General features: G+C 34.7%; 1 protein-coding gene across 1 annotated transcript in view; it reads left to right on the forward strand.

Annotated features, from left to right (window-relative positions):
• Positions 1 to 1518: 1518 nt before the first annotated feature.
• Positions 1519 to 25285, forward strand: part of CNTN5 (contactin 5) — a 470769-nt gene continuing 447002 nt past the window's right edge. Inside the window, exons 1-3 of the mRNA XM_037146258.2 lie at positions 1519 to 1825; positions 24490 to 24613; positions 24741 to 24916. Of these exons, the coding sequence (XP_037002153.2) occupies positions 1519 to 1825; positions 24490 to 24613; positions 24741 to 24916 (607 nt within the window). The remainder of the gene's footprint in view (positions 1826 to 24489; positions 24614 to 24740; positions 24917 to 25285) is intronic.

The raw sequence follows: 25285 nt of genomic DNA on the forward strand, positions 1-25285 counted from the left end.
AATACTGAGGGATATGATTCTTGTTATAGCTCCTGATAGACTTGGACTACACATATTATTTTAAATGTGGAGATCATCTAAAAATATACTTTTTCAAGCTACAGAGAAATCACACTTACAATTTTCACAAAGCAGAAAATGTTAAACTTAACTTGATACTTAACATCTAATGGGTTATTTTCAAATCACAGAAAACTTTCTTGTACTCCAAAACATTTCTGAGGCAGTATAATGATTCTAAATAATTTAATTATGAGAAAGCCTACTAACAAGATAAATTGTTTTATTTTATCTAAAATTAAGTTCAAACATCTCATAGCCTGAACAAAAATGTTTAATTCCTAAAAGCATTTCCAAGATCAACAAATTGTCAAATTCAATTGATATTAGACCTAGAAAAAATTCAAATTTCTAAATCGTTCTTTAGAATTCATCACAATTTGTTTGTAGTTTTAAACATTTGATGTGTACACTACACTGACTCTCCCCTGAAGAAATAAAGGGGTGTTAGTCCAGCCCACTTCCATCACTATGCGTGTCTTTTATAATGAAAGTTCTTGGGAATTAAGTAAAATATGAGCATGACACTTTTCAGTAAACCATTAAAGTGGGAATTTCATGATAGTAGCCCCACTTGATAACATTAAATTTTATAGATTGTACAACAAAATCTACAAAACAATTTCATCCAAACTTTACATTCCACAGTGAATTTGACTGTTCTTCAAGATTATGAGGCATAACTGACAACCTTGTCAAAATACATAGGATACATTAGATGTGTGTTCTGTTTTGTGATATAATATAGATAATGATGGTGATCAGATCTATATTTATGTATGCAATTTTGTTTCTTTCTAATCTATATTTATAGAATGTAGTCAAAAATGTTGTCCCCCCTTTTATATTGAAAAGGAACTGATCTAATGAATGTAAAAGAACATTTTAATACTAAGGCAACCAAAAAGATAATTCTCAAAGATTCTTGACAAAGAAAATAAAAGGCTTGAAATTTTGGCTGTTTTCCATTCTTTCTTCTTTCTTTCCTTTAATCTTCCTTTTTTTCATTTTCTTTCTTCCTTCATATTTTTTCTTTCTTTTTTTCTTGCAGAACCACAACTTTGTAACTGATAGAATTTCCAGAAAATATTTTATTTTATTTTATATTTTTAAAGATTTTATTTATTTACTTTTTAGAGAAAAAGGAAAGGAGAAAGAAAGAGAGAGAAACATCAATGTGTGGATGCCTCTCACATGCCCACAGCTGGGGACCTCACCTGTAACCCAGGCATGTGCCCTGACTAGGAATCCAACCGGCAACTCTCTGGTTCATAGGCCAGCACTCAATCCACTGAGCCACACCAGCTGGGGCCAGAAAATACGTTAAAATATAAAAGATTTATAGTTTAATATAAAAAGTATATATAGATATATTTATATAAAAAATATAAATATTTTATTTTTCCCACTTTCACTGTAATTTGCATTTAGTTGCAGCTCCAATGGAGGTTCTCAACAATGTCTTCAGAAGAAATAGTTTTCACTGGAAAGAAGGAAACATCCTTCTCAGAATTCATTTTCTATTATTGTTTTTCTTCTACAGAATATTCTGGAGCTCTCCCTGGTCTCCCTACTTCCTATGCTGCTTTGCTAAGAATTAAAAAGAGTTCATCCTCATCCCTCTTTGGTTCAAAGACCAGACCACGATACAGCAGCCCTTCTTTAGGAACACTGAGCGTCTCTTCACCAAGCTGGCGAGGGACGGCCCAACATTACTATTCCCCCATCAATCTTTATCATTCATCAGATGCCTTCAAACAAGATGGTAAGTGTCAGGGGAAATTACATTGTTTTGAGTTAAACAGACAAGAGGACTGTATTCAAGACTATTGCAATAGGGATCAGGAATGTTGCAATAGTAGATAGAAGTTAAACTCAATTCCCCTAAAACAGATAATGGGAGAATTTTTAAGATCTGGAAAAGTTCAAGCCATAGAGGAAAAGGGTGGTCGATGTGATTAGGGTACCTGCGTTTACTAATTGGTGGTGGTCAAAGTTAGCTTCTTACCCTGGTATAGAGACTGGGAGAGAAGGGTTCTTTTTTTCTTGAATGTCTTCCATTCTTTAAAACCTCCTTGAGGAAGATATCCAAGAGTTTTAAAACTGGCAAGAAACTGAGAGAACATTTATGTATCAGAGGGGAAGAGAAGGAATTTCAATTGGAAGTGCAGTATTGATGGGGGAAGAAAGGAAAACACAAAACAAAACAAAAACAAAATGGCATTGGCCAGTAAGCTGGGAAGAACTACGTAGCTGTCTTGAGTGTTTCATAGCCCTGACTATTTTTTAAATGTACAGCTGTTGTTTACCCATCTTATCTTTTCTTATTAAAGACCAGACTGTGCCATGTCACAATCAATGTGGCATAGTATGGCAATGAGTGATCATTTTTTTACAAAAGCATAATGAATTTTATCTACATGTGCCAAAATCTACAGATTTTATTGTACCTGCCTTTGCATGAAAGTTAGCTAGGACATTTCCCCGATACTCACATTTAATCCTTTTAGTGTGTGAGCCTCAATTTTGATGACACAGACATTTTCTGCCAGGACATGTCAGGCTTCCAGAAATTTTACATAATATCTGAAACGCTTGTAATATATACAGATAGAACATAAAGAAGACATTACTTCTTATCTGACATTTCCCATGTAATTTCACATATCAAACAAGCCTAATTAATTAAAAACAAATCTCCCTCTATAAGAGGAAAGACAAATCCTTTGATATTTTTCCCTTGGCCTTCTGAAAAATATTAAAATTTGGGGTCAAAAATACATTATTTAGAATTTGATTTTTAAGAAGTTTATGAAAAGTATCAAAAGGTTCTAAAACATTTGGTCGAATAGGATCACAAGTTGTTATGAAACAATAACTTAGTTATTTGATCAAAGTGACATCAAAAGATTTCAAAGATAAATACAGAAGGTTAGCTCTTATTATTGAGAAGATTCAATTTTCTTAAGTAATCAAAGACCTAATGAAGGCAACAGAAAATTGTTTTGATGAAACAGTCTTTGTTTTCTTGATAGATCGCTTGACAAGGTAAACCTTTGAGCAGAGGAAACAAAACTAAATTTTTGTTTTATGTAAGTACACCATTGATATTAAAGTTTAATTTTTAAATCTCTTAAGATTCACTTTTTAGCCCTGGCTGCTGTAGCTCAGTGGATTGAGCATGGGCCTGTGAAGCAAAAGGTTGCCAGTTCTATTCCCAGGAAAAGCACATGCCTGGATTGCAGGCCAGGTCCTCAGTAGGAGACACATGAGAGGCGACCACACATTGATATTTCTCTCGCACTCTTCCTCCTTCCCTTCTTTCTCTCTAAAAATAAATATATAAAATATTTTTTAAAAAGATTCACTTTTTAGCCAGCTTGATAACACAGGTAAAATTCTCCTTTTATGTCTTTCTTTTCAACATTTCTTATATGTTAGCTTGTTCTTCAAAAGCAGAAGTTCTTGTTTAAATAAAATTTATTTCCCTTAATGAATATGCGTCTTCTCTTTTCATTCTATTTCTTATCCTAAAACACATGGTACTGTTTATACATACATACATTAAAACACATCTTACTGTCAATTACATATATTAAAATTTTTAACCTTTAAAAACATTAAATTTTAGTAAAATCTAATAAGTAAACAATAATAAACTGTCTTCTTTATTAGCTGCTTGGCAAGTTTATACATTTTTTAAAAATTATTTTTGGAAACATATTTTCTCAGAGCAAATTCCTCAGAGTGGCATAAGACATATTCACTAATAAACCCAAATTTGTCTTTAATTTTCTACACTTGAAAGCCAAAGGTACATACAATTATGTTCAATAATTAATTTTACAATAGTTTTTCTTATTTGAAAATTATCTAGATATTTAATATATTTCCATCATTTAATTTAACTTAGGAAAACTTTAAGCTTTCAGATTACTGGAATAATTTGGGAAATTTATTTGAAAAGTTTACTTAAAAACTTTTCACCTTACTTACATATATTACTTTACTCACTGTTAATTATGTTTGAATGATTCATAAAAATTATATCATATCAGCTAATTTTTCTTAATTATAAATTTTTAACAGCAATAGCACTTATTTCACTGGTGTTATCGAAAAGAAAAGGTTCGTCCACCCAACACTAGCACAGCCGACACTAAACACCAGGAACTGTGGTGGAGAAAGACTGGCTATTTTATTATGAATGGAGCCACCCGGGGGGATGGGGAAGGTGGTAATGCTCAAAAGCTCAAACTCATCGATGGTGTGTAAGTTATAGACTATATTATATAGGGAAGAATTGTAATCACACAGAAACCTTATTTTCTTTAATACAGGCTTTTATTTTTTTTTTTCCTTTGCCTCAAAGAGTCCTCACCTAGTACCCTGGTTCGCCCACCTTCCTCTTCTTTGCTTAATTATTAAACCCTGAGGACAACGAGGCTGTGGTCAGCGTCTAGTAGTCTTGGGACTAAGATCCGGGGTCTATTGACTATTGAGACAGTTTTTCAATCAAACTAAACATAGTATCTTGACCTCAGTTGTGTTTTAGCTGCAGAGCCAGGAAAGTGGAACAATCCCACAGAACAAATCCTTGTGAAATTTAACAGAACAACTCCATGGCTGACATCAGGACCAAATGCAATGATTAATTACCCCCAGCACCAACCAATCGGTAGAGACCAAGACCCTAACTCTATTAGTCACTATGATTAATGATTTTCCCCCTATATATTCCATTCCCTGGAAGCCATGGGGAACCAGATCTTTGAACATGAACTACCTGTGACTCTGGGCCACTTCCTTAATAAATCCTTATTTTCTTGGCTGCAAACTCCTGTTTGTGTTTTGTTGGGCTTTGATGCACATAGGCAACTGGACCCCTTAGAATCTGGTAACAAAATTAAAAGACACCCTGGTTAGGGAGTTCAGGATTGTCTTGGAGGCTCATTGGTTGGACTTGAAGTAAGGAGAGTAAGTCATTTTTGCGGGAATTCAGGACAGTTCTGAGGTCTCCTCCAGTGTCCCTCTGTCTGGTTTCATGAGAAAGTATCCAGGGGGTTGTTCCACCTTAAGGATCGGGGCTGAAACATAACTTAGTTCAAGATATTATGTTTAGTCGGCCAGAGATCCATTCCTTATGAATATGAGTCAGGCTTGGGCTACTGTCTTCTACTGCCTGAGGACTGCTGATTATCTGGAAGAAAGGCTAAGCCTCTGAGCAGTACAGAGAGATTGAGAGAGAGAGATATGGTTTCTAGAACTGGGACTTCAAGCTTGGCTTCACTAGTAAACCCAGGTAGAATAATAAAGTTGTTTATCTATATTACATGTAATGTTGATAACTCTAAAGACTCATCTGCTTTAATTAAAATGACAAATTTAAACTAGCTTTATTCTCTAAAGATTATCTTAGATGACAAAAACTGGAGACAAATATTTAAGGTTGCCTCTATCTTTCTGAGAGTTTAGAATGCTCAGTCTTTACAAGCACTTGACCTTTACCCCAATTACATAGAGCTGTTCTGGAAATACCATCCAGAGGTAGAAATACAGCACACATTTACAGCATACTGTTGATGCAAGAAACATTCGAACCTGTAGAGAATTTTTATGAGTTTATTTGAGCCAAACTGATAATAATGATAAGGAACAAGATCTAAAATTCTCTAGAGAATAACAGCTTTGCAGCTTATTTTATGCATTTGAGGTTGAGGAGGGAATATAAGAAAAGTACATAAGGGTGGAAGAAATCAATTTGGGGATAGGATTACAGGATAGTTAATATTATGTGCTCTCCTGGGTGTGGTCACCTAGAGATTAGATTACAGTGTAGTTAAAATTAGTGTGCTCTGCAGGAGTCTGAAAGGGTGGTCAGGTAATAGATGGAGCAGTTTGAAAAGGGGCTTTTCAAATGTATATTAACTTGGATGTGCAGACACAATGGGCAGGGATTGCTTAAGGCAAAGTTAAGCCTTTTAGTAAAGAAGTTGTATACCTACCGTGACCTGCCCTTGTAGGATTTATGATCTGATCACCCTATGAGGTTACTATCCGTAGAACCCCCTTTTCCATCTCTAATATGAGAGTGTTACCAAACAAGAGGTCCGGGGGAGGGGCAATATCTGTCCCACCTAGGGATGCCAAAAACTGCTACACAACAGGAGCCCCTCCCAAAGACAAAATACTAATATCTACTGGGCTCTTCTGTCCGCCGCCAATTGGAAAGACATCTCTCAATGCCAGAGATTTGTGAAAAGGAAACAAAATGTTTATTTAATGCTATCCAGGCTTAATGCCTCTACTAAAATATCAAAGTCCTTTAGGGTATACACCTACACCCACACAGTGCTCCCTTCTCCCACTGTCCCAACTCCGGGTACCGTAAATCAGGAAAAGAGCACACGTCTGTGTTTCAGGCCACTGGCACCATCAGCTGTATCATGTGGCACCTTCTCATGGTCCACTGGCAAGAGTTCTTTGTACCCAGTTCCAGACAAAGTCTCTCCTGCTTTCCAGGCCACGTGGCCAAAGGGAGCACCCAAAAGCCTCATGGGCCTCTTCTACCAAAGCTGCAGGGGTTCGCACTCCACCAAAAGCACGTGACTCTCTTCTTCACCTGGCTGCAGGGATCTCCATTCTGGCAAAGCTGCATAGTTTTCTCTTTCACCTGGGCAGTTATCCCCTCATGTCTCAGAGCCAGTCTTTTCCAAGCTCTCATGCAGGAGCTCTCACTCAGGGGTGCAGCCCCTCCTTACATGGGGCCTGGGTCCAAGCCACTCCCTTCTCCTTGGCTCCAAACTTGGCCACTGCTATTTAACATACCTATGAAACCAGTTAAAGGTTATAGATATGTTAAATAATCATTTCAGAGGTTAGCTGCGAAACTGTTGCTATGCAAAACAGCTCTCAATGGCCCTGCTCCATTCCTCCCTTCCCCCTGGGGGGGGGGGGTGAGGACATCTTACATGTCTCTCCAATATTTCTATACACTTTGAATTCTGGACACCATTCCAAATCTTTTTTTGGGCCCCCCCTGGTTGCACCCTGTATCAAGAGTACATATATAGACACACATAGACAAATGCAAACAGGGAGTTTTTGTCATGAGACAGGTGTGATAATGCAAAACTCAATAGTTTATAAAAGAGATGTGAGTTCCAAATTTGGTTTTGGCCATTGGAATAAGTTAAACTTATCTCCTCAGGTGGCTAAGACTTTACTATATTCACCGAAAAGAGAATTAAGATTTTTATTTGTCCTTGACAAATCAAGTTTCAAATGACCTTTCCTCCTTTTTATTTTAAAAGTGAAAATTACCTTCCTGAAATTTGCATTTTAGAAAGATGGCTTAGATAAGACTTCCTGGAGAAGAGTGTCCTAAGAACCCATCTGTATCAGTGTATCAGATGGTGTTGTGTGAGAGGCTGTGTTAGGCTTCAATGAAATTTTTTTGAACTCTTTCAATGCGTCTCCCCATTTCATGATGAAGGATTTATGAGTACATCTGCCCACACAGCACTAAGTGTTCAGCAGTTTTTGAACAAAAAGGTTGTTACCCTATGCCCTACCCTCTCTGTTCACTTGAACTCACCCTGCACAACTTTTCTTTGTATATTTGTTTCCCTGGATGAAAAAAAATCCTCAAAGGGAAAAATTTTGCTGATACGGAAGATATGAAACAAACAAACAAACAGACATGGCAGAAGCACTAAAAGGTGGAAAAATCAACTATTTTGAACAGTGGAAAAATGTCTCAATCAGTATTACATCAAATGAAGAATACTTCGAAGGTGACTGATGTTTAAACATGTGAGAACAAATACATTTTTTAATAAATAAATTTTGGGGTTTTTTGCCCTCCACCCCACCCCAGCCCAGTACATTTCATAGGCACAGGAAAACACAGGAAAACAAATGCAAGTTCCTTCTAGAAGTTTTTTTGGTTTCTTAAGGGCTATTATTGACAAGCCTTTTGTAGTGAATAGAGGAGGTTTGGGGAGTGGTAAACAAGGCTTAGTAGATCTTGGGTTTTTTCTGGAACCACACCTCTGGTCCCATAAGGGCTAGATTTGTAAAACAGGTACTGTTGGGGTTATTTTAGTACCTCAGAGAACTGGGTTGCTGCCTAGATGCTGCTACAGGACTGACAAATTCAAAGGACTCAAATCCTAGTGTTGAAATATTCACTTCCCTCTGGGTACATTTATCTTAGGGGAGAAGAACTAAAAAAAGAAAAACATATATATGTATAGGCTCTGAATATCAGCTTCCAATTGGGTCAAATCTCAGTTCTAAAAGTTATTAAATCCTTTCAAGTGTCTCAGCTGTAAATAATCCTTGCAGTATTAAACAACCCCATGGACCCAAGACAGTGCAAGATGACTACCTTCCCAAGATCCAGTCACTCCCAAAGAGAGTCAAAAGAAAAAACAAACAGCATGTTATGTCCCAGGCAGACAGAAAGCCACGCCAAGTTCTTAGGATGGAAAACAGGACAAGAAAGAAGTCAATAGCTGTTCCTGAGAGAAAAAGGGTAAATAACCAATTGGTCTGAAGTTGGAAATGAAGGGAAAACAGGAAATATTATTTTTCTCTTTCACTGGACTCAGGAGATATCCATTGAAAAAATATTTGAGAATCCTCCATGGGTTTCAAAAATTCTTTACCTGTGGTTTTTGATCTAGGAGTAAAAGATATGTGAAAGGGATCATACATAGCCATCCTTGGTTTTATTTTGAGTTGGTAACTATTCAATAGTCTCCACAGTGGAATGTCATTTTAGACAGAATTCTTAGAATGAGAACTCAAGTGATGGAGGGTAGAGTGGAGCAACAGAAGTTATGCTAGACTTTTGCAATGAATCTTTTAATGATACTACTTCTGAATTTTGAAACATTTTGCAAACCCGTGCATGACAATTAAAATAAATTTCTCATTCTGTTGGCTCAATTTGGGAACCCTTGTTTTCAAGTGAACTTAATAATTTTATCTAACCAGAATTCTCCTCACAAAAGCCATTGCAATCAAGGCATCTCCAGCAAGATTCTCCTTTGCAAATATCTGCTATTTCTGGGACTATAGTTCTTACACATAAAATAAGCGGATGTTTCAAGAAGGTGGCACACTCAATTTTTGGAAATAAAGAATGCCATTTATCAATATTCACTTGAAGTTCTTGTTTTGGACCCACTCCAGCTCAAAATGAATCTAGACTGATCCCAGACACAGTTCTTAAGTTTAACCCAATTTAAAATCCCACTCCTGCAAGAGGCTGAAACAGCAGCTAAGTTAGTTATTAACTTTTGGTTTGGTGGTGCAGTTTAGCAAGAGTAATTTTATTTTGGTCTACTGTTTCTTTTTTTAACAGTAGTGTGTAGTCAATTCTGTGCACATATCTACTGATTTTAACTCCATTACACTTTGGGCTACATTTTAATTGTGACTGATGAAGGATTAAACATTCAAAGAAACATTTTGCAGGTACTGAACTGCTTTGAAAGATTCTAGAAATGTCAAATTAGGCTGTGGTGCCAATCACAAGCAAACTCATGACAGATTATTATGTCAATTGTTACCATATGAAGCATCACCTAAAAGTATTATTTAAATTATGTTTAATCATAGTGCTAGCACCTTAAAATATTTTATTTTGAAAATACTTGATACAAGTTTTTTAATTCTCATTAAAATGTTCTGTGAAAGATAGCATCAGGAGGATTAGAAGACAAGCCTGAGACTTAAAGAATATATTTTTAAAAAATATATCTGGCATAGCTCTTGCCATTGTGGCTCAGTTAGTTGGAGTGTCATCCTGTAAGTGAAAGTTTGAGGTGCAATTACTGGTCAGGGCACATACTTAGGTTGCAGATTTGATCCCCAGTTCAGGTTCATACAGGAGGTAACCAATCAATGTTTCTCTCTCACATTAATGTTTCTCCCTCTCCCTTCTTCTCTCTCTTCATGTCTCTCTAAAAAGCAATTAAAAAATGCTTCAGGTGCAGATAAAAAAAGAATATCTGATATATGACTATTATCTAAAAATATAGTAAGAATTTTTAAAACAATGTAAGAAAACAAACAATGATTTTAAAAAATGGGCCAAAGACCTTAACAGACATCTCATCTAAAAAGATAGACAGCAAATAAGCACGTGAAAAGCTGCATTACATCATATGTCATCAGAGAAATACAAATTAAACAGTGAGATACTATTACACCAAATGCTAATGAGGATGTAGATCAATTAGGAACTCTTACATGTTATTGATGGGATTACAAAATGGTATAGGCACTTTGGAAGACAGTGTGGCAGTATCCTACAAAACTAAACATACTCTTAAAATAATCCCACAATTATAGTCCTTGGTATTTATCTAAAGGAGTTGAACATTCATGATGTTCTTCGGTAGTAGGTGAATGGATGAATACAATGGTATATCCAATCAATGGAACATTATTTGGTTCAAAAAGAAATGAGTTTTTAAACCATGAAAAGACATGAAGGAAACTTAAATGCATATTACTAAGTGAAAGAAGTAAATCTTAAAAGGCTACATACTGTATAATTTAAACTATTTGATGTCCTGAAAAAAGGCAAAATTATGGAGACACTGAAAAGATCAGTGGTTCCCAGAGATGGGGAATCGGGCCAGAGATGAATAGACAGAGCAGGAATGGCTTTGAGGGCATTGAAAATGCTGTGAATATGTCACTATGCATCTGTCTGAGCCAAAGAATATACAAAACCAAGAATGAAACTTAATATAAACTATGGAAACTTTGGGTGATTATACTATGTAATATATGTTCATCTTTGGTTTAAAAATGTACTCTTCTATTTAGTGGTGTTGACAATAAAAGAAGGCATGTATGTGGGTAGGGGGGTAGAAGGTGTATGAGAAATCTCTACCCTCATCTCAATTAAACCTAAAACCTACTCTTAAAAAGTCTTTAAAAATCCCATTATATTCATTCTAATGTCATACTCATCAGGCAAAGGTGTGTTGTCATTTCTGTTCTTTAGGCATCGTTATTTTACGGATGACATCAGGATGGAATATATAGTCATGCACTCCCAGTGACATTTCAGTGAATGAAAGACCACGTAATGGCAGTAGCCTTATAAGACTCTAATGGTGCCAAACTGACTGTGAAAAATGGAAGGATATGTGGTTCATAGAAGGGATTTTTTTCCTTCTCTGACAGAGCCATATCCATGGGGTTTGGCAATAGATTCTCTTTATCTCAGAGCACCTCAATTTTGAGTGAGCAGATTACCTCAATTTTGAGCCACTGACCTATTTTAGTGCAAAGGAGCCTGCCTCCGACTGCTATATATTCAGAGGGTGCTAAAGCTCTCCCAGATCTAGCCTGACACTCTTCAGAGAACAGTGTCAGTTCTTTGTGGAAGACCTAAGATCCTGCACAAGGACTCAGGTTCACAGGAGCTAGCTTAACAAGTCTTTATTAAGTGCCACTGCCACTTTAGTAAACCTTTGTGATGGAGCCAACCTGTTTTTGTTTTTTTGGGAATATTATCACATTGTAATCATGTAAAACATAGATAAGGTATATTTCTTCCACCAATTCAATGTCACAGAGAATCCTTTATGTAAGATAGGGTCAATGGAAGCAAAAAATTTTTCCAAAGTCAAAATATCGGCTTCTCACTTTTGCACTCTCTCAATGTTAGACACCTTATTATTTGAAAAATGAATACTGCAAACTGTGTTAAACCATTGTTCCAACATACAATAGCCAAAACACATAGCCATGGCAATCTACTATGTCCCTCTCTCTCTCCATCTTGATTTATTTTTCCTACAAATTTTCAGGCCACCTTAACTTCATCCTGACCAACATGATTATGGTGATTCCTTACCCACCATGTTTCTCCTAGATATTTCCAATTAATCCAGCTCACATCCCTGTCCACTGAAAGCTTCGATATACTACTGCAACCCTGTTGGAAAGAAACAGGGGGAGGGCTACTGGGACAGTGTTTATCAAGTCTACAGTAGTGTGTGGTAATATCCTCGGCTTTCACATTCTCTCACTACCCACTCACTGACACAGAGAAACTCCCAGTCCTGCAAGATCCATTTATGGTAAATGCCTTATACAGTTGCCTACAATATTCAGTACAGTAACATGCGCTACTGGTTTGTAGCTGATGAGCAACAAGCTATAGCATGTAGCCTAGGTATGCAGTAGGCTATACTATCTAAATTTGTGTAAGTGCACTCTGTGATATTTGTGTGACAATAAAATTGCCCGCACACATTCCTTAGAACATTTCTCTATCATTAAGACACACATGACTGTATTAAGTGTTCAGAACTATGAGATACTTTTGTATTTGGTATAATTTGGTCTACCCCCTTGTACTTTTGTTCCAAATGTATGTTGACATAGCTCACAATAATAAATAAAACCCAACTAGAAAAAAATGAAAACAACATATATTTGGATATATAATGGAGCCTTGTTTCAAATTAGTTTAAAGTGTCTACTTACACCTGCTTTGGGTGATTAACAGTCAAGGAAATAAAAACTGGTCAGTTGCATATTGCTCAGTGTTTCAGTGATTAAAATAAAGTAGTAATTGAGCAGAAGCATAGTTATTCTGACACTAAGATCTGATGCATTTTTCTGAAAGGTCCTTATTAAAAATTAATTAATTGATATAAAGGCCAGTGACCTGAACATTATTCTTATTGGCTACATAACAGTGAGTTTCATTTGCTTCAGCAAAGGTTGATGAAACGTAAGCATCAACAACAAAGTGAGAAGTACTCATCTAAAATTGTGTTCCTTAATCTTTAATATGTACAATCACTTGGAATCTTGCTAAAATAGAATCCCTTTCAATAGGTCAGGGACAGGGCCAGATCATCTGCATTTATAAAATGCTCCCAAGTGTTGGTTGTGCTGATGGTCTGTGGGCCACACTTTGTGTATCAAGGCTCTGACTGGAAACCAGTTTTATATCATTTAATTCCTCTGCTGCTCTAGATTAATCCACATTTAGAGTGTCTGGAAGAATATAGAGTCTGAGTATTTTTTTCGAGTAATCTTTCATAACTATCTTTTTCCCATCTGAGCATTTGATAGATCTTGGCTAGATGTGACTTTGAGTTTGTTGTTTTTGACAAGAGCCTGAAAGATGGCTTTTGTCAGGTAATTCCCTTCAGCCATAATAGAGAGTAAAGCTGTGGTTGACATGCTCGTGTGAAAAATGAGAAAACTAACGGAACCTGAATACAAAGTCATCCCTCTTCTGTTCACGGTTAAGCCCAGAAGTACCCCAGGTAGAGGTAAGATTTTTCTAAGAAATGTAAAAAATCCAATTTGTAGAGCAATTTGGGAAAGCAATTCCACTTTTAAATATTTCTCCACACCTTGGAGAAATTCTTTCACACATGCACAAGGAAATATAAAAGTACGTTCAATGCAATATGTTTAATTACAAAGAATTAGAAATAACTAGATTTCCATCAGAAGGGAAATGAATACATAAATTCTACTTTTTCATTCTCGGAAAACTTAAAACTATTAAAGTAAATAGAATATATCTTTATGATACAAAATGGGTATACCTCAAAATATTGTGGTTAGTGAACTAGAAAAGTTACAGAATATTACTTGTACTATGATACCACTTATGTAAAAAATTAAAAAATGAAAATAATGTATACTATTTTGGAATAATATATGTGGTACAATTTTGCAAACATGAACATAAGACAGCAAGTTACCTGTGGTGCTTACCTCTGAGGACAAAGGGAGGGTAAGAACAGGAACAAGCTTCCAGGATAGGGTGGAATGATGACCTCAACTGTGTTGAATTCCATTTCGTAAAAATGAGAGCAATGCAATGATACCTAGAATATGTAGAGTCTGAAATGGTTCACAATAATGTCTACCTGCTGGTATTTACACTGTACTCTCTTCTCCCCCCTTGTGAGCTGCAGCTAGTAACCTGCTTCTGAAAAACAGATTATGGCAAAAATAATGGAACACGACTCTCAACACTGGGCTACAAAAGATTCTGGCTTCCATCTGACTTCCATTCTAAAAAAAGAATGCTTAATCAGGACCCAAATAAATGAATCTTGATTGACTATAGGGATTGGTTGCCTAGAAAATAATACCAATCTGTTGAGATGATCACAAGATAACACAGAAGATTAAAATAGATGAAATTCATAAAGAAACCTTAAAACCATAATATTGTAAAAGGAATTCTTTGTAGAAAATGTAAAAGTATGGTGAGGATATCAGCAAAGTGAACAAAAATTATATTTTTGTTATCACATGGTCTCTGTGGGTCAGGAAAAGCAAATGTGTCTCATCTGGGTCCTCTGGCTCTTTGCCTTTCACAAGGTAGGACTGCTGCCTCATTCCAAGACTTTAAATGAGTGGGGAGCTACCTGTAAGCACACTCACCTCATATGATTGTTGACAGGATCTAGTTGCTAAAGGCTGTTGGACCAAGCGTCTCAACTGCCCAAGGCCATTCTCAGCAGGCCACTCCACAGGGTAGCTCACAGCATGGTAGCTGACTTCCAATAGTAGGGCAAAGCAGAGCTAAAGAAAGCAAACAAGACGGCCTCAAGAAGAATATAGCACTTAGTCACTGACACTGATTGAGGAGAAGAAGTGGACACAGTCGATGGGTAAAACTGTTTGAGCTAGACTCATAAAGGAGAGGAGGAGTGTAGCAGTACCTGGAGGATTGCTCATTAGAGCTGCGCAATTAGAGAAGTCCTCAAAAATGGTTTTACTATTAAACTCATATTGTTAATTTGGATAATGACTGTGAGTGCTCTTCAAACTTTTCCACAAACCAGAAGTATCTGGTTTTTTTTAAATTGAGTTAATAATTAATCTAAAATCATTGTTTGAATATAAATAATGTAGTTTAATTTATTTAAAAATTTTACTAGGGTTTAAATTAGAAATTCTTATAACTTAAGTTAATTGGGAGCCTTTAGGAGTCAGCACCTTAAATACCTGCTAAATATATCTGGCTTTTGGATTTTGTAATGTCGACAAAGATTAACCACTGCTGATAATATACTTTTCCTTCCCTTTATATATGAACAACTAATAAATATTTTTTTACTTAATCTCTTTACATTGTGGTGGTTTTAGTAGGAAAGAATTAAGGGTAGGCTGCACCTCCTTCTATTTGTGATGAAATGGTTAGATCTATATATTTTATCTTCCTTGCACAGAAGCAGTCTGAATTAGGAAGAATTCTAATTATAAAGTTCAGACTTCTACTAAGGGAACCTATTCCTGATATTCAATGACTACAAATGCTATCTCAAGTGAGAAAAGGGTGGCTTTTTGGAAGCAATTGAAGTGACTTACTTCTCACTAAGGTTAAGTATATAATAGGGGTCTCTTTAATTTTGTCATTGATAAGCACAACCTGCAATTTACCTAACACTCTAAGTCTGTCCAGTCTTTGGAGTTTCTGCTGCTGGCTTCTGACACTGAGAGATTCCTGCAAACAACCAAACTTGTTGCCTCATACCCTCAGCAACTTTGGCTGAATTTGACTGTCAACACAGCTCATTTCCAGACTTGACTTGGCTTGTGGGCAATGGCATCAAGACTGAAAGTGAACTTTGTGTTGACAATTTTCTGTATTTCTTCGAAATACCCTTTGCTGGTACATTGTTTTAGATGTCTAAATACAAAATTTAAATGATCTTTCATGATACTAAGAATTCTCTCTCAGAGGGGGAAGATGTATTTCACTTGGATGGTATACTCCTATATAAATCAGAATTACTTCACTTTCTTTCTATTTAAAAAGAGACCGTGTTCTACTAAAAGTCTTACCAACTCACGACCATTCACTGAAGCTTTGTAACTGTATTCTTTTGTTGTATTTTAATTTTTAGAGTTATAGTTATTGTTTTATATTAGTATGCTTTTATTTTCAGTTTAGCTATGGGGCATTTGAGCAAAGACCATTTCATATACCCCTCTTTATCCTCATTCAGCATTTAGTGGTATAAGCTTAGTAGAAGCTTAACAAACACTGTTAAATAAGGAGACATCTATTTGAAGAATTTGAAGTCTGACTTTAAGTTAAATTTCTGCCCTATGATAGAATATTTGCATGTGTATTATTTTAAATAAACTGTATAGTTTTGGATTGCAAATGAAAAGAGAAACATCCTCTCTGTTGATAGGGTTGCCTAGTGGTTTTTCTTCTTTGAAATATAATAAGGGGTTGACACACTTGATCATTTTCATAAATGATAGCCTCTCTGAATCATCTGACCTCTCTTTTATGGCTACATTAGAAAATGACAAAAAATCGATTAGACACTCAATTTATATTATGTGTGCAACATAATGACACTACCCATAAAACATTGATCATAATGCTTTTTAATAAATAATGCTGTAATACTTAGGAATCCTTGAAAGTTTCATAATGACGGTTCACCGTTGTTTGACTTTTATAAGGAATCTTAATTTAAATTTTGAAAGGCAACTTAAAGTTAAAGGAAGGTTTAGATATTTTAAGGATTCTTGTTAGATGCTCATGTGGTATAGCAAGTTTTTCTCACATTGTAACTGTGAGTGTCATGCAAAGCATTTTCTAATTAAACATTTCAAAATTTCTGGAAATTATCACATTAAATATATTAATAATCATTAAAAGTGCATTTCTTATAATTGTGTTGGACATAATAGCCTAACTAATATTTTCTCCAGATTATGTTACTGAAACACATAGGTCACATTATATGAATAAGCTAGATAAAACCATAAATTAGAGGTAACCAGCAGGCGGAGAGGGTTGGGATTTGACATTAGACTTCATCTTTGAGAAAAATGGGCACAGATAAAATTGTTTAAAAGAGATTTAAGTCTGAAAGGTAAGTTTAGAATCTAAGGAAGCATATAATCTCTGATCAAGATCCAGGAAACAATTAAAAATGTGATCCAATGTCCAAAAGTAAGGCTTCCCTAAAAACCTAGCTATAGGTGACTCGAATTTGGTCATACTTAATATGTCTCAGCAGGGAGAAAGTTAGTATCTGGGCAGCCTATCAATAAATGGCAATAAAGAGAGGCGAGATATCATCTTGATTCCAGCACAGAACTCTATAAGGGAAATCAATGTCTCCATTAAAAAAATATATAGCAGTGCTTCAAGAAACTCCACTGAGAGAAAGGCTGGTTGGTCCCAGAGTCATCATTTCCTGGTAAGGCTTTATCTTGTTGCTCAGGCATCTCTTGTGGAAGATTACTGCTGATGCCATGCTAACATAGGCAGTCTTTTTCTTCTTTAGTGCTCCAGTCCAGTGATTTTCAACCAGGGTGCTGCAAGGATTTTGAAAACATGCAATACCTGACTATTTAGTAAGGGACACTGACCTCTTTTCCTTTAGATTGTTAAATAATTTTTAAAAAGACAACAGCCAACACAATGGCCATCCAATGTAGATGAATCAAAATTGCGACTATTTTTTTGTCAAATAGGCAAAAGTTACATGTTTTTGTGTGCCACAAAATTTCAGTAATTGGTTTACGTGTGCCATAGATGAAAAAGGTTAAAATTGCTATTCTAGTGTGGTTCAGACATGGTCCAGAAATTTGTGTAGTTTGGGTTGTTTCAGTGACTCTAGAATGCACTACTTTAATTTAGGGAGTGGAGACCAGAAATGCTAAATGACCTGTAAATATAATGCACAGGCTCCTTGAATGTCCTGCCAGACATTCACATGCTGTGAAAATGTTTATAATTTTTTGAGACTAGAATTAACCTTTGTATTATTATATACAAGGTATGTTTACATATAATGCATACGGCATGGTAAAATTTGTGAAAATACAGTAAAATTAAATTTAATTTTGTTAAGAACTTTACCTGGAGTATTGACCATTTAGAAAATCACATCACCTAATACCAGTGGCAACCATGATAGTTGAGTCTCCAATACCATACTTTGATCAGTTTGCATTTGTTGCTGCTACATTTGTGAGGATTATATGAATGAAAACAAACTAACTACTTCTTTAGGTCTTTTATTATAAATGTTACGGAGAACTTACATAAGAAGAAAATACTATTTTATGTTATTTCTCTTTTTAAAAAGCAAGATTTTATTTATTTATTTTTAGAGTGAGGGAAGGGGAAGGAGAGAGGGATAGAAATATCAATGTGTGATTGCCTCTTGAGCGCCCCCTACTGATGACCTGTTTAGCAACCCAGGCATGTGCCCTGACTGGGAATCAAACCCACCACCCTTTGTTTCCCAGGCCATCACTCGATCCACTGATCCACACCACCCAGAGCAACTTCTCTTTATTTGATCTTTTATTAAATAAAAAACTGTATATAAGTAGGTTAAAGTATTTAATTTCTTATAAAAAGAGAATTATAAAATATTTCTGGTTAAAAGGATTCAAGAACCACTAGCCTAAATATGGATGTACAGCACTTTTCACTCATTTGTAAATTGCTTTTCTGGGCTTGCTGAGTTTGTTAGTAAAGTTCAAGGATAACAAAAGGGAAAAGGAGAAAGAAAAAATATATGTATATGTATATAAATGTGATTTTAGATGTATAAGTATAATTTACTAAAGATCTCCAACTTATGTCACCTCCAAATCTTGTCCCCATAGCTGAGACCATCTTGTCCAAATAACTTGGATGGTCCCTTGGCATATCTTATTTTTCTGTTATAAATCTAGGAGAAACCTACCCAGAGAAATTCACTCATTACTTTTCTCACATGTCTACCTTCCACGTTTTAGTTACCTGTTTGAAGTTCTATTTACTTCACAAACACAAACCATTTGGGAGGGATATATGTTCTCAGAGAAGACTTTGTCCTCTCCCAAGGTGACTGAGCCCTAACTTGCCATGTGGTTGCCCTGCAGAGTGAAAGATCAGTACCCCGACAATACCAAATCAGCTCAAATGCAGTCAGATTATACTCATACACATATACCAAAGTGTATAAAAATACTTATTGTTCATATCTGAGCCTTTATGGTGAGAGCAGGATGGGCTGGTCAGAAAACATCATGAGCAAGGCACGGAAAGGAATGGGTAGCTTTGGTTTTTATTGTGGCTGCGGAGCGGTGTGGGGTGAGAGTTCTTACATGGGCTGGGGTTTGCATGGTGTGAACTTCCCTTCCTGAGTCAAGGGAGGTATGTTCGTCAGCTAGTCAGCCTGGCTTATTGGCTTTCCCTGGGATAAGGTAAAAGGGATAAATCCTGACCACTTAAAAGCCATCAGTGGTGAAAGATCAAAAGTGGAGTGAGACTCGTGATTATATGACCACGTGGTGAAAGTCCCTACGTGTAAAAATACAAAACAGAATGGCAGCATCCATATAATACAAATGTCTTAATAATTACCCTGGGCCTTCTAGAAGGTTTAACAAAATAGGATTTAAGAATAGAGGCATAGGATAAAAACCTATTTTCAGAATTTGGGCATACGAAGAACTGGTGCTTAAGAATCAAACAGAAAACTGGTTATAACAACTGCAGCACTATAACTAATAAAGTTAGATATCAGGTTGAATAACTGAGTATCTCCTGTCATAAGCACTAGACCTGGGGATACACTTTAACTAGGTTGTTATTTAAAAGCCTGAATTAAGGAGAAAAACATATAAGTAGGTCTCTATATTAAAAGGATATTTATGTCGGTGTACATTACTTTCTAATAAAATTATGTTTTTAAAGTTTGAAAAGCATTTTTAAATATAATATTAATCAAAATATGAAATTCTGGATATTATAACAATTTATCAACACAATACACATTTATTTCTTATTCATGTCACATTCCATCTGGTTCTTCAATATGGAGAGTTGGGAACCAGATTTGGTCCATATAGCAACTTTGATATCTATCAAAGCTTTGTTAGCATCCACTGTTCTTTTACAGTTGACAAAAGAAGAGAGAGAGGCTGGTGAATCACGTGGGATTTTTGTAACTAGTCCAGGATTTCACATACCCTTATAAGGGTAATGTAGAGGCAACTAAAAAGGTAGAAACATACCAATCAAATTGGAAAAAGTCAAACAAATAGATAAAGAATAAAGATTTAAAAGTTTTTTACAGGATGATAAAGAAGACATTAAAAACTGTAAGCTATGTCTAAAATAGGAGAACAGAACAAATAAAGAAAGAAATGTTGTTGAAAAAGAAATTCTAGAAACTGAAAGTTACGCATTACAACAAGATATATCAAGCAAAATTCTAGAAACTAAATGATGAGGAAAGAGGTCTGTGGATATCCAGGCACAAAATCCAGTCACTGAGGATTGAAGAAAGTCAGTCTAGAACTTGTACATCACTATGGTAGTATTAAATGTGCACACAGAGAGTGGAAGAATATCTATAATCGTTAATTGTAATGCTTAATTTGATACCCCGTCAAGTTGTCATTAAGACAACAAACAGATATTCTTAACCATATAACAAGTTCTATTATACATATGATCTTTTTATTGGGGAAAATTTTTTTAAAAACTTAGAAATTGAAACCTGTGGTAAGAAGATATAATAAATATTTAATATTTTAATAGTAATAACTATGAATAAGAAACCATGTGAACTGTGACAAACAAAAAAACCTGAAAAGTTCAGGAAGTTAACTTGGGGAAAGTGAGAAAAAGGATGTTAATTTTATCATTCTTTGAAGGGGAGAAACACAGATCATTTCAAAACTGAAATAATCCTCTTCTGAAGAAAAGACACTCTTGAGATATGAATCTGATATTTCACAGATAATAACCACTAGATTTTTAGGTTCAATCATTTACAAATATTTTATGGTCTGATCATTAAAAGTCTGATCAAGGGAAAAAACTCAGAAACATCACTCGTATGAAAAATTACAAATCCATGTAATGGCAGCTGCCTGTTACAAAACTATCACAAAGATTTCTACCTTGTTAAGTACAGATTTTGATTTATTGGTTATCAAGGTCTTTGTGATGGTTTACTGTCATGTAAGTTTTGAAGTCTAGCTACACAAGTTACATATTCCATCAAGCTAAAAACTGCAAAATGTAAGGACATTGCTTTAAATAATGAATGCATGATCCTTATCAATAGATAGAATTAATGATTATATGAGGATAAATCAAACAATATTTGAATTTACCTATAATTCATTCTTGATATAAAACTTTAAAACCCAATCTATTCAGAGAAAGTTTCATTAATGATTATCCTATGTAGACACATGCTCTTTTACCCTTTCCAATGAATTTTATTTCTAAGAGAAAAATGAGAGAAAGAGAGAGAGAGGGTGAGTGAGTGCATGCTAAGATGCTTTTGGAGTGACAAGGAACATAAAGAGATATGTAACAGAGCATGGGTGGTCATAGTAGAATAAATGTCATTCAGACATTTATTCATGTTTTTCATGTTTTATTCATGTCTTTCATGTGACTAGTCTGATAATTTAGCAAATCTTAGCCTCTGCTTTTCCCAGACTGACAATCTTTTATTTCTCTTGTCTGTTTTGATGATATTCAAAAACTAAGTTTTGAAGCCAAAGGAACTTACTAAAATCAACTATTTCCTGTCCGGCTAATTTTGTATAAGTCTCTCAGAACCTGATAGTTTTCATCTTTGAATTAGAAATTATGATAATGCTCAACTCATAGAATTAAATAATATAAAAGTGCTTTATAAATATTATAATATAAAATAATGATAATAAGTATTGTAAAAGTCATAGTAGTAGTGGTAATCAGGTTCTAGATACCAATAATCATGGATTTGTATTTCAGGTTAATTTTTTTTGCTATATAAATTTAGTTTTTTTATATCAAGCTCACTTTTTTCATCTACAGAATGGGAGGATTATTTCTGGCCACATGTTTGATGTATTGCAGGATACATTGCAATAAAGTTTTCAGTATAGTGTCTGACATTTAGTATTATACCACAAGTAAAATTTATTATAACTTATTGAGTACTTATACTATGCATTATATTCATAAATGTTAATGTAAGTTAATCCTCATTATAATACTGCAGGGAAATCTTATTATCTACAATTAATAAATGGTGCAGCAATGGTTAAAGGTAGTTGGCCCAAGGCTAGAAAATGATGGGTTTAAACCCAAGTACATCTGACTCTAAAGTTCCTGAGTGTTGTAATTTATACATATGTAAAACATATTTATTAAATGTTAATTTTATACATCATAAGCATTTATAATCTCTAAATCATCATTTTAATGTTAAAAGATTAGAAGGGATTATTTTCATGACTTCTTTGAAAAATGTCATGAAATTGTTTAACTCTAAGAGTTTGATGAGATTTCATGTATTTTTCTAAAATTTATTATGAAGTTATTATGATGCAACAACAAATGCAACATTTTGACAATAATTTCCTCTAGTCATTTAGTTATCCAATCATTTATTTTTCTCTTTTGAATAAAAGTTTTAAGTGAGCAATATAGTTTGGTATAGAGAAACACATGTCAGTTGTTTTCATTTTGTTGTCATTGTAGTTAGGAAAAAGAACTCAGCTAATTTATCCAGGACTAAAGAAAAATCCTTCTTAGTGCTTTGCCATAGTGAGTGTTCATCTTTTACTGGATGAATGGTTAGAACACCATGAACACTTTTCTTAGCTCCCCCCTCCCAAAATGGACATATGATGCATTTAAAGAAAGAAAATCAGTGTACCCATATTTTAAGTATGAAGGTATAAAACATTTTCAGTTATGATTTTTAAAGATCAAATTTTCTGGGACACTCACCCTGCATTTCTTTCCTGCTATTTTCTAGTGGTTCTTCATGGAGGATGTGAACCTCTAATTGTTCAGCACAGACATTGGAAATACATGTCATCTAAAATCTTCCCTCTTCATTTTTCTAAGGTGGTGGCTTTAAAAGAAGAGTAATTTTGATCCCAGGAGAAATTTACCAGCACCTGGAGGCATTTTAATGATCACCTTTTGGGGAGGTGCACTACTGGAATGTAGTGAATAGAGGCCAGAGAGGATGGGGAATATCTCATAATGCTCAGGACAGTCTCACAGCACAGAATACCCCAAAATGTCACTGGTGCCAAGGAGAGAATCTTGATCTAAGGTTACCATGCAATCAAATCCATGATTAATAAAAATGAAGCAAAATGTTTGTACTTCTTCCTAATGTCCCATTGCAAGATACTCTAGGTATGCATATAATTCTGTAAACTCTTCCGCTACTACAGGCTAACATGAGTTATGCGTCCACAGCACAGTTAGTCATTATTTCTCTAACAGAATTATCCTTCTCAAGCCCAACCTGATATTTAGGGCCCATATTTATTTCTACTTTTCTATGAAATTTTCATTAGTGTAAAATTACGTTTGGTGTAAAATTATGTTCATTATAGATTTTCTCTGGTATTTAATTAAAGGAGATAGAATGTTATCTGGCATACAGTAGGCACTTAAGTTTACAAGCTCTCTCTTTGTGCCTTGCTTTTTAATCCTTTTCTCTTTTGATGTTTTTATTTATTTTATTTACTTATTGGTGAACATTTAATTTTATACAGTTTTGACAATTTTTTCAGTTGAATTTTTGATGACGTATTTTATTTAGTTTATGAGAATATACTTATTTGCATTATATAATTTCCCCCTACACTCCAGCATTACTAAGTAGTTCTGGATAGAATGAGTGAAGAAAAGAATATATGAAGAATGCTTGAACACTGTTTTTTTCATATCTGTAGTGCTGAAGCAGTAACACAATATTAATTTATGTTTTCTCTTTATTGTACATTGTTTTTAACATTCTGAGAGTTTTTACAAACTTTTAGTTTTTTAAATAAATCTTTTTAAATTTAATCTTTATTGTATGTTTTCCATTACCATTTAGTCCCCTTATACCCTCCTCCCCCCCACCACAGCAATCACCACAGTGTTGTCAGTGTCCATGAGTCTGTTTTCTTTTGGCTCTGTCCTTCCACCCCTAACAACCCCCAGAGCTGTCATCATGGTTTCCATCTATGATTCTGTCCGCATTTTCTTTGTTACTGTAGTTTGTTCATTAGATTCCACATATGAGTAAAATCATTAAATAATGCTTTAAACTATTATTTACATGGTAATATTCTGTTTCAGATAAATACAAAAATTTATTTTTAAAATATACAAAAACAATAATTTAAATGCTTGTTTTTCCACTATATAGCATATGTTTAAAAGTAATTTCAGTCAATTACAAAAATGTTCTATTTAGGTCTCAATTTATTAAAACAAAACAATTTGATAGCTATATATTTCTTTTGGTAAAATGCCTTTGAGAAGAAGGAAAGAGCAAGAATTTTGAATGCAAACATAATTGAGAAAAAAACATGTCTTGATATTCGAAGAAATTTTAAAGTGCATCTTTTTGGTCCTTACAGAAAGCGTGGACTATGGGCCTGTATTTGTGCAAGAACCAGATGATATAATTTTCCCAACTGATTCTGATGAAAAGAAAGTAGCACTGAATTGTGAAGTTCGTAGCAACCCAGTTCCAAATTACAGGTAGAAATTCACCATTATTCATTTTATCTAAGTCTTAAAAATTTCCTTCACTGAGACTCTGGCACTTTCAAGGAGTATTATAATGTCTCAAGTAATTTTTACTGTTTGTCTTCTGATTTTTCTTAAGATGGCTTCGAAATGGAACAGAGATTGATTTAGAAAGTGATTATCGCTACAGTTTGATAGATGGGACCTTCATTATAAGCAATCCAAGTGAAGCAAAAGATTCTGGTCATTATCAGTGTCTAGCAGCCAACACTTATGGAAGTATCCTCAGTAGAGAAGCCATACTTCAGTTTGCCTGTGAGTAAAGTTTGTTTTTTTCCATATGTATGTATATAGTGTATATATATTTAATTTTAAAGTTGAGTTAGGCAAAAGCAGAAGACCTCAAAATTTAAAAACAGTGAAAAACCTTGGTAAGTATTAGAACAACATGTTTCTACTTTAAAAATTTTGAAATTCTTTGAAATGTTTGTCTTCTTCAAATAAAGCATATTTTAGCCTGGGAGTTAAAAAAAACTATTCATGCAAGCAGATAAAGTTTTATTTTTAGAACTCAAATGTTTTTTGAAATCTAGTAAAAAATGGATTTCTAATTCTGTCTACTTTTTAAAATATCTACTTATCTGCTTTTGTTGCTTCTGTTTATTGTAGTCTATTTGCTACAGA

The sequence above is a fragment of the Artibeus jamaicensis genome, unplaced genomic scaffold (assembly GCF_021234435.1).
Source record: "Artibeus jamaicensis isolate MK-2021 breed Jamaican fruit bat unplaced genomic scaffold, CSHL_Jam_final contig_585, whole genome shotgun sequence".
NCBI lineage: Eukaryota > Metazoa > Chordata > Mammalia > Chiroptera > Phyllostomidae > Artibeus > Artibeus jamaicensis.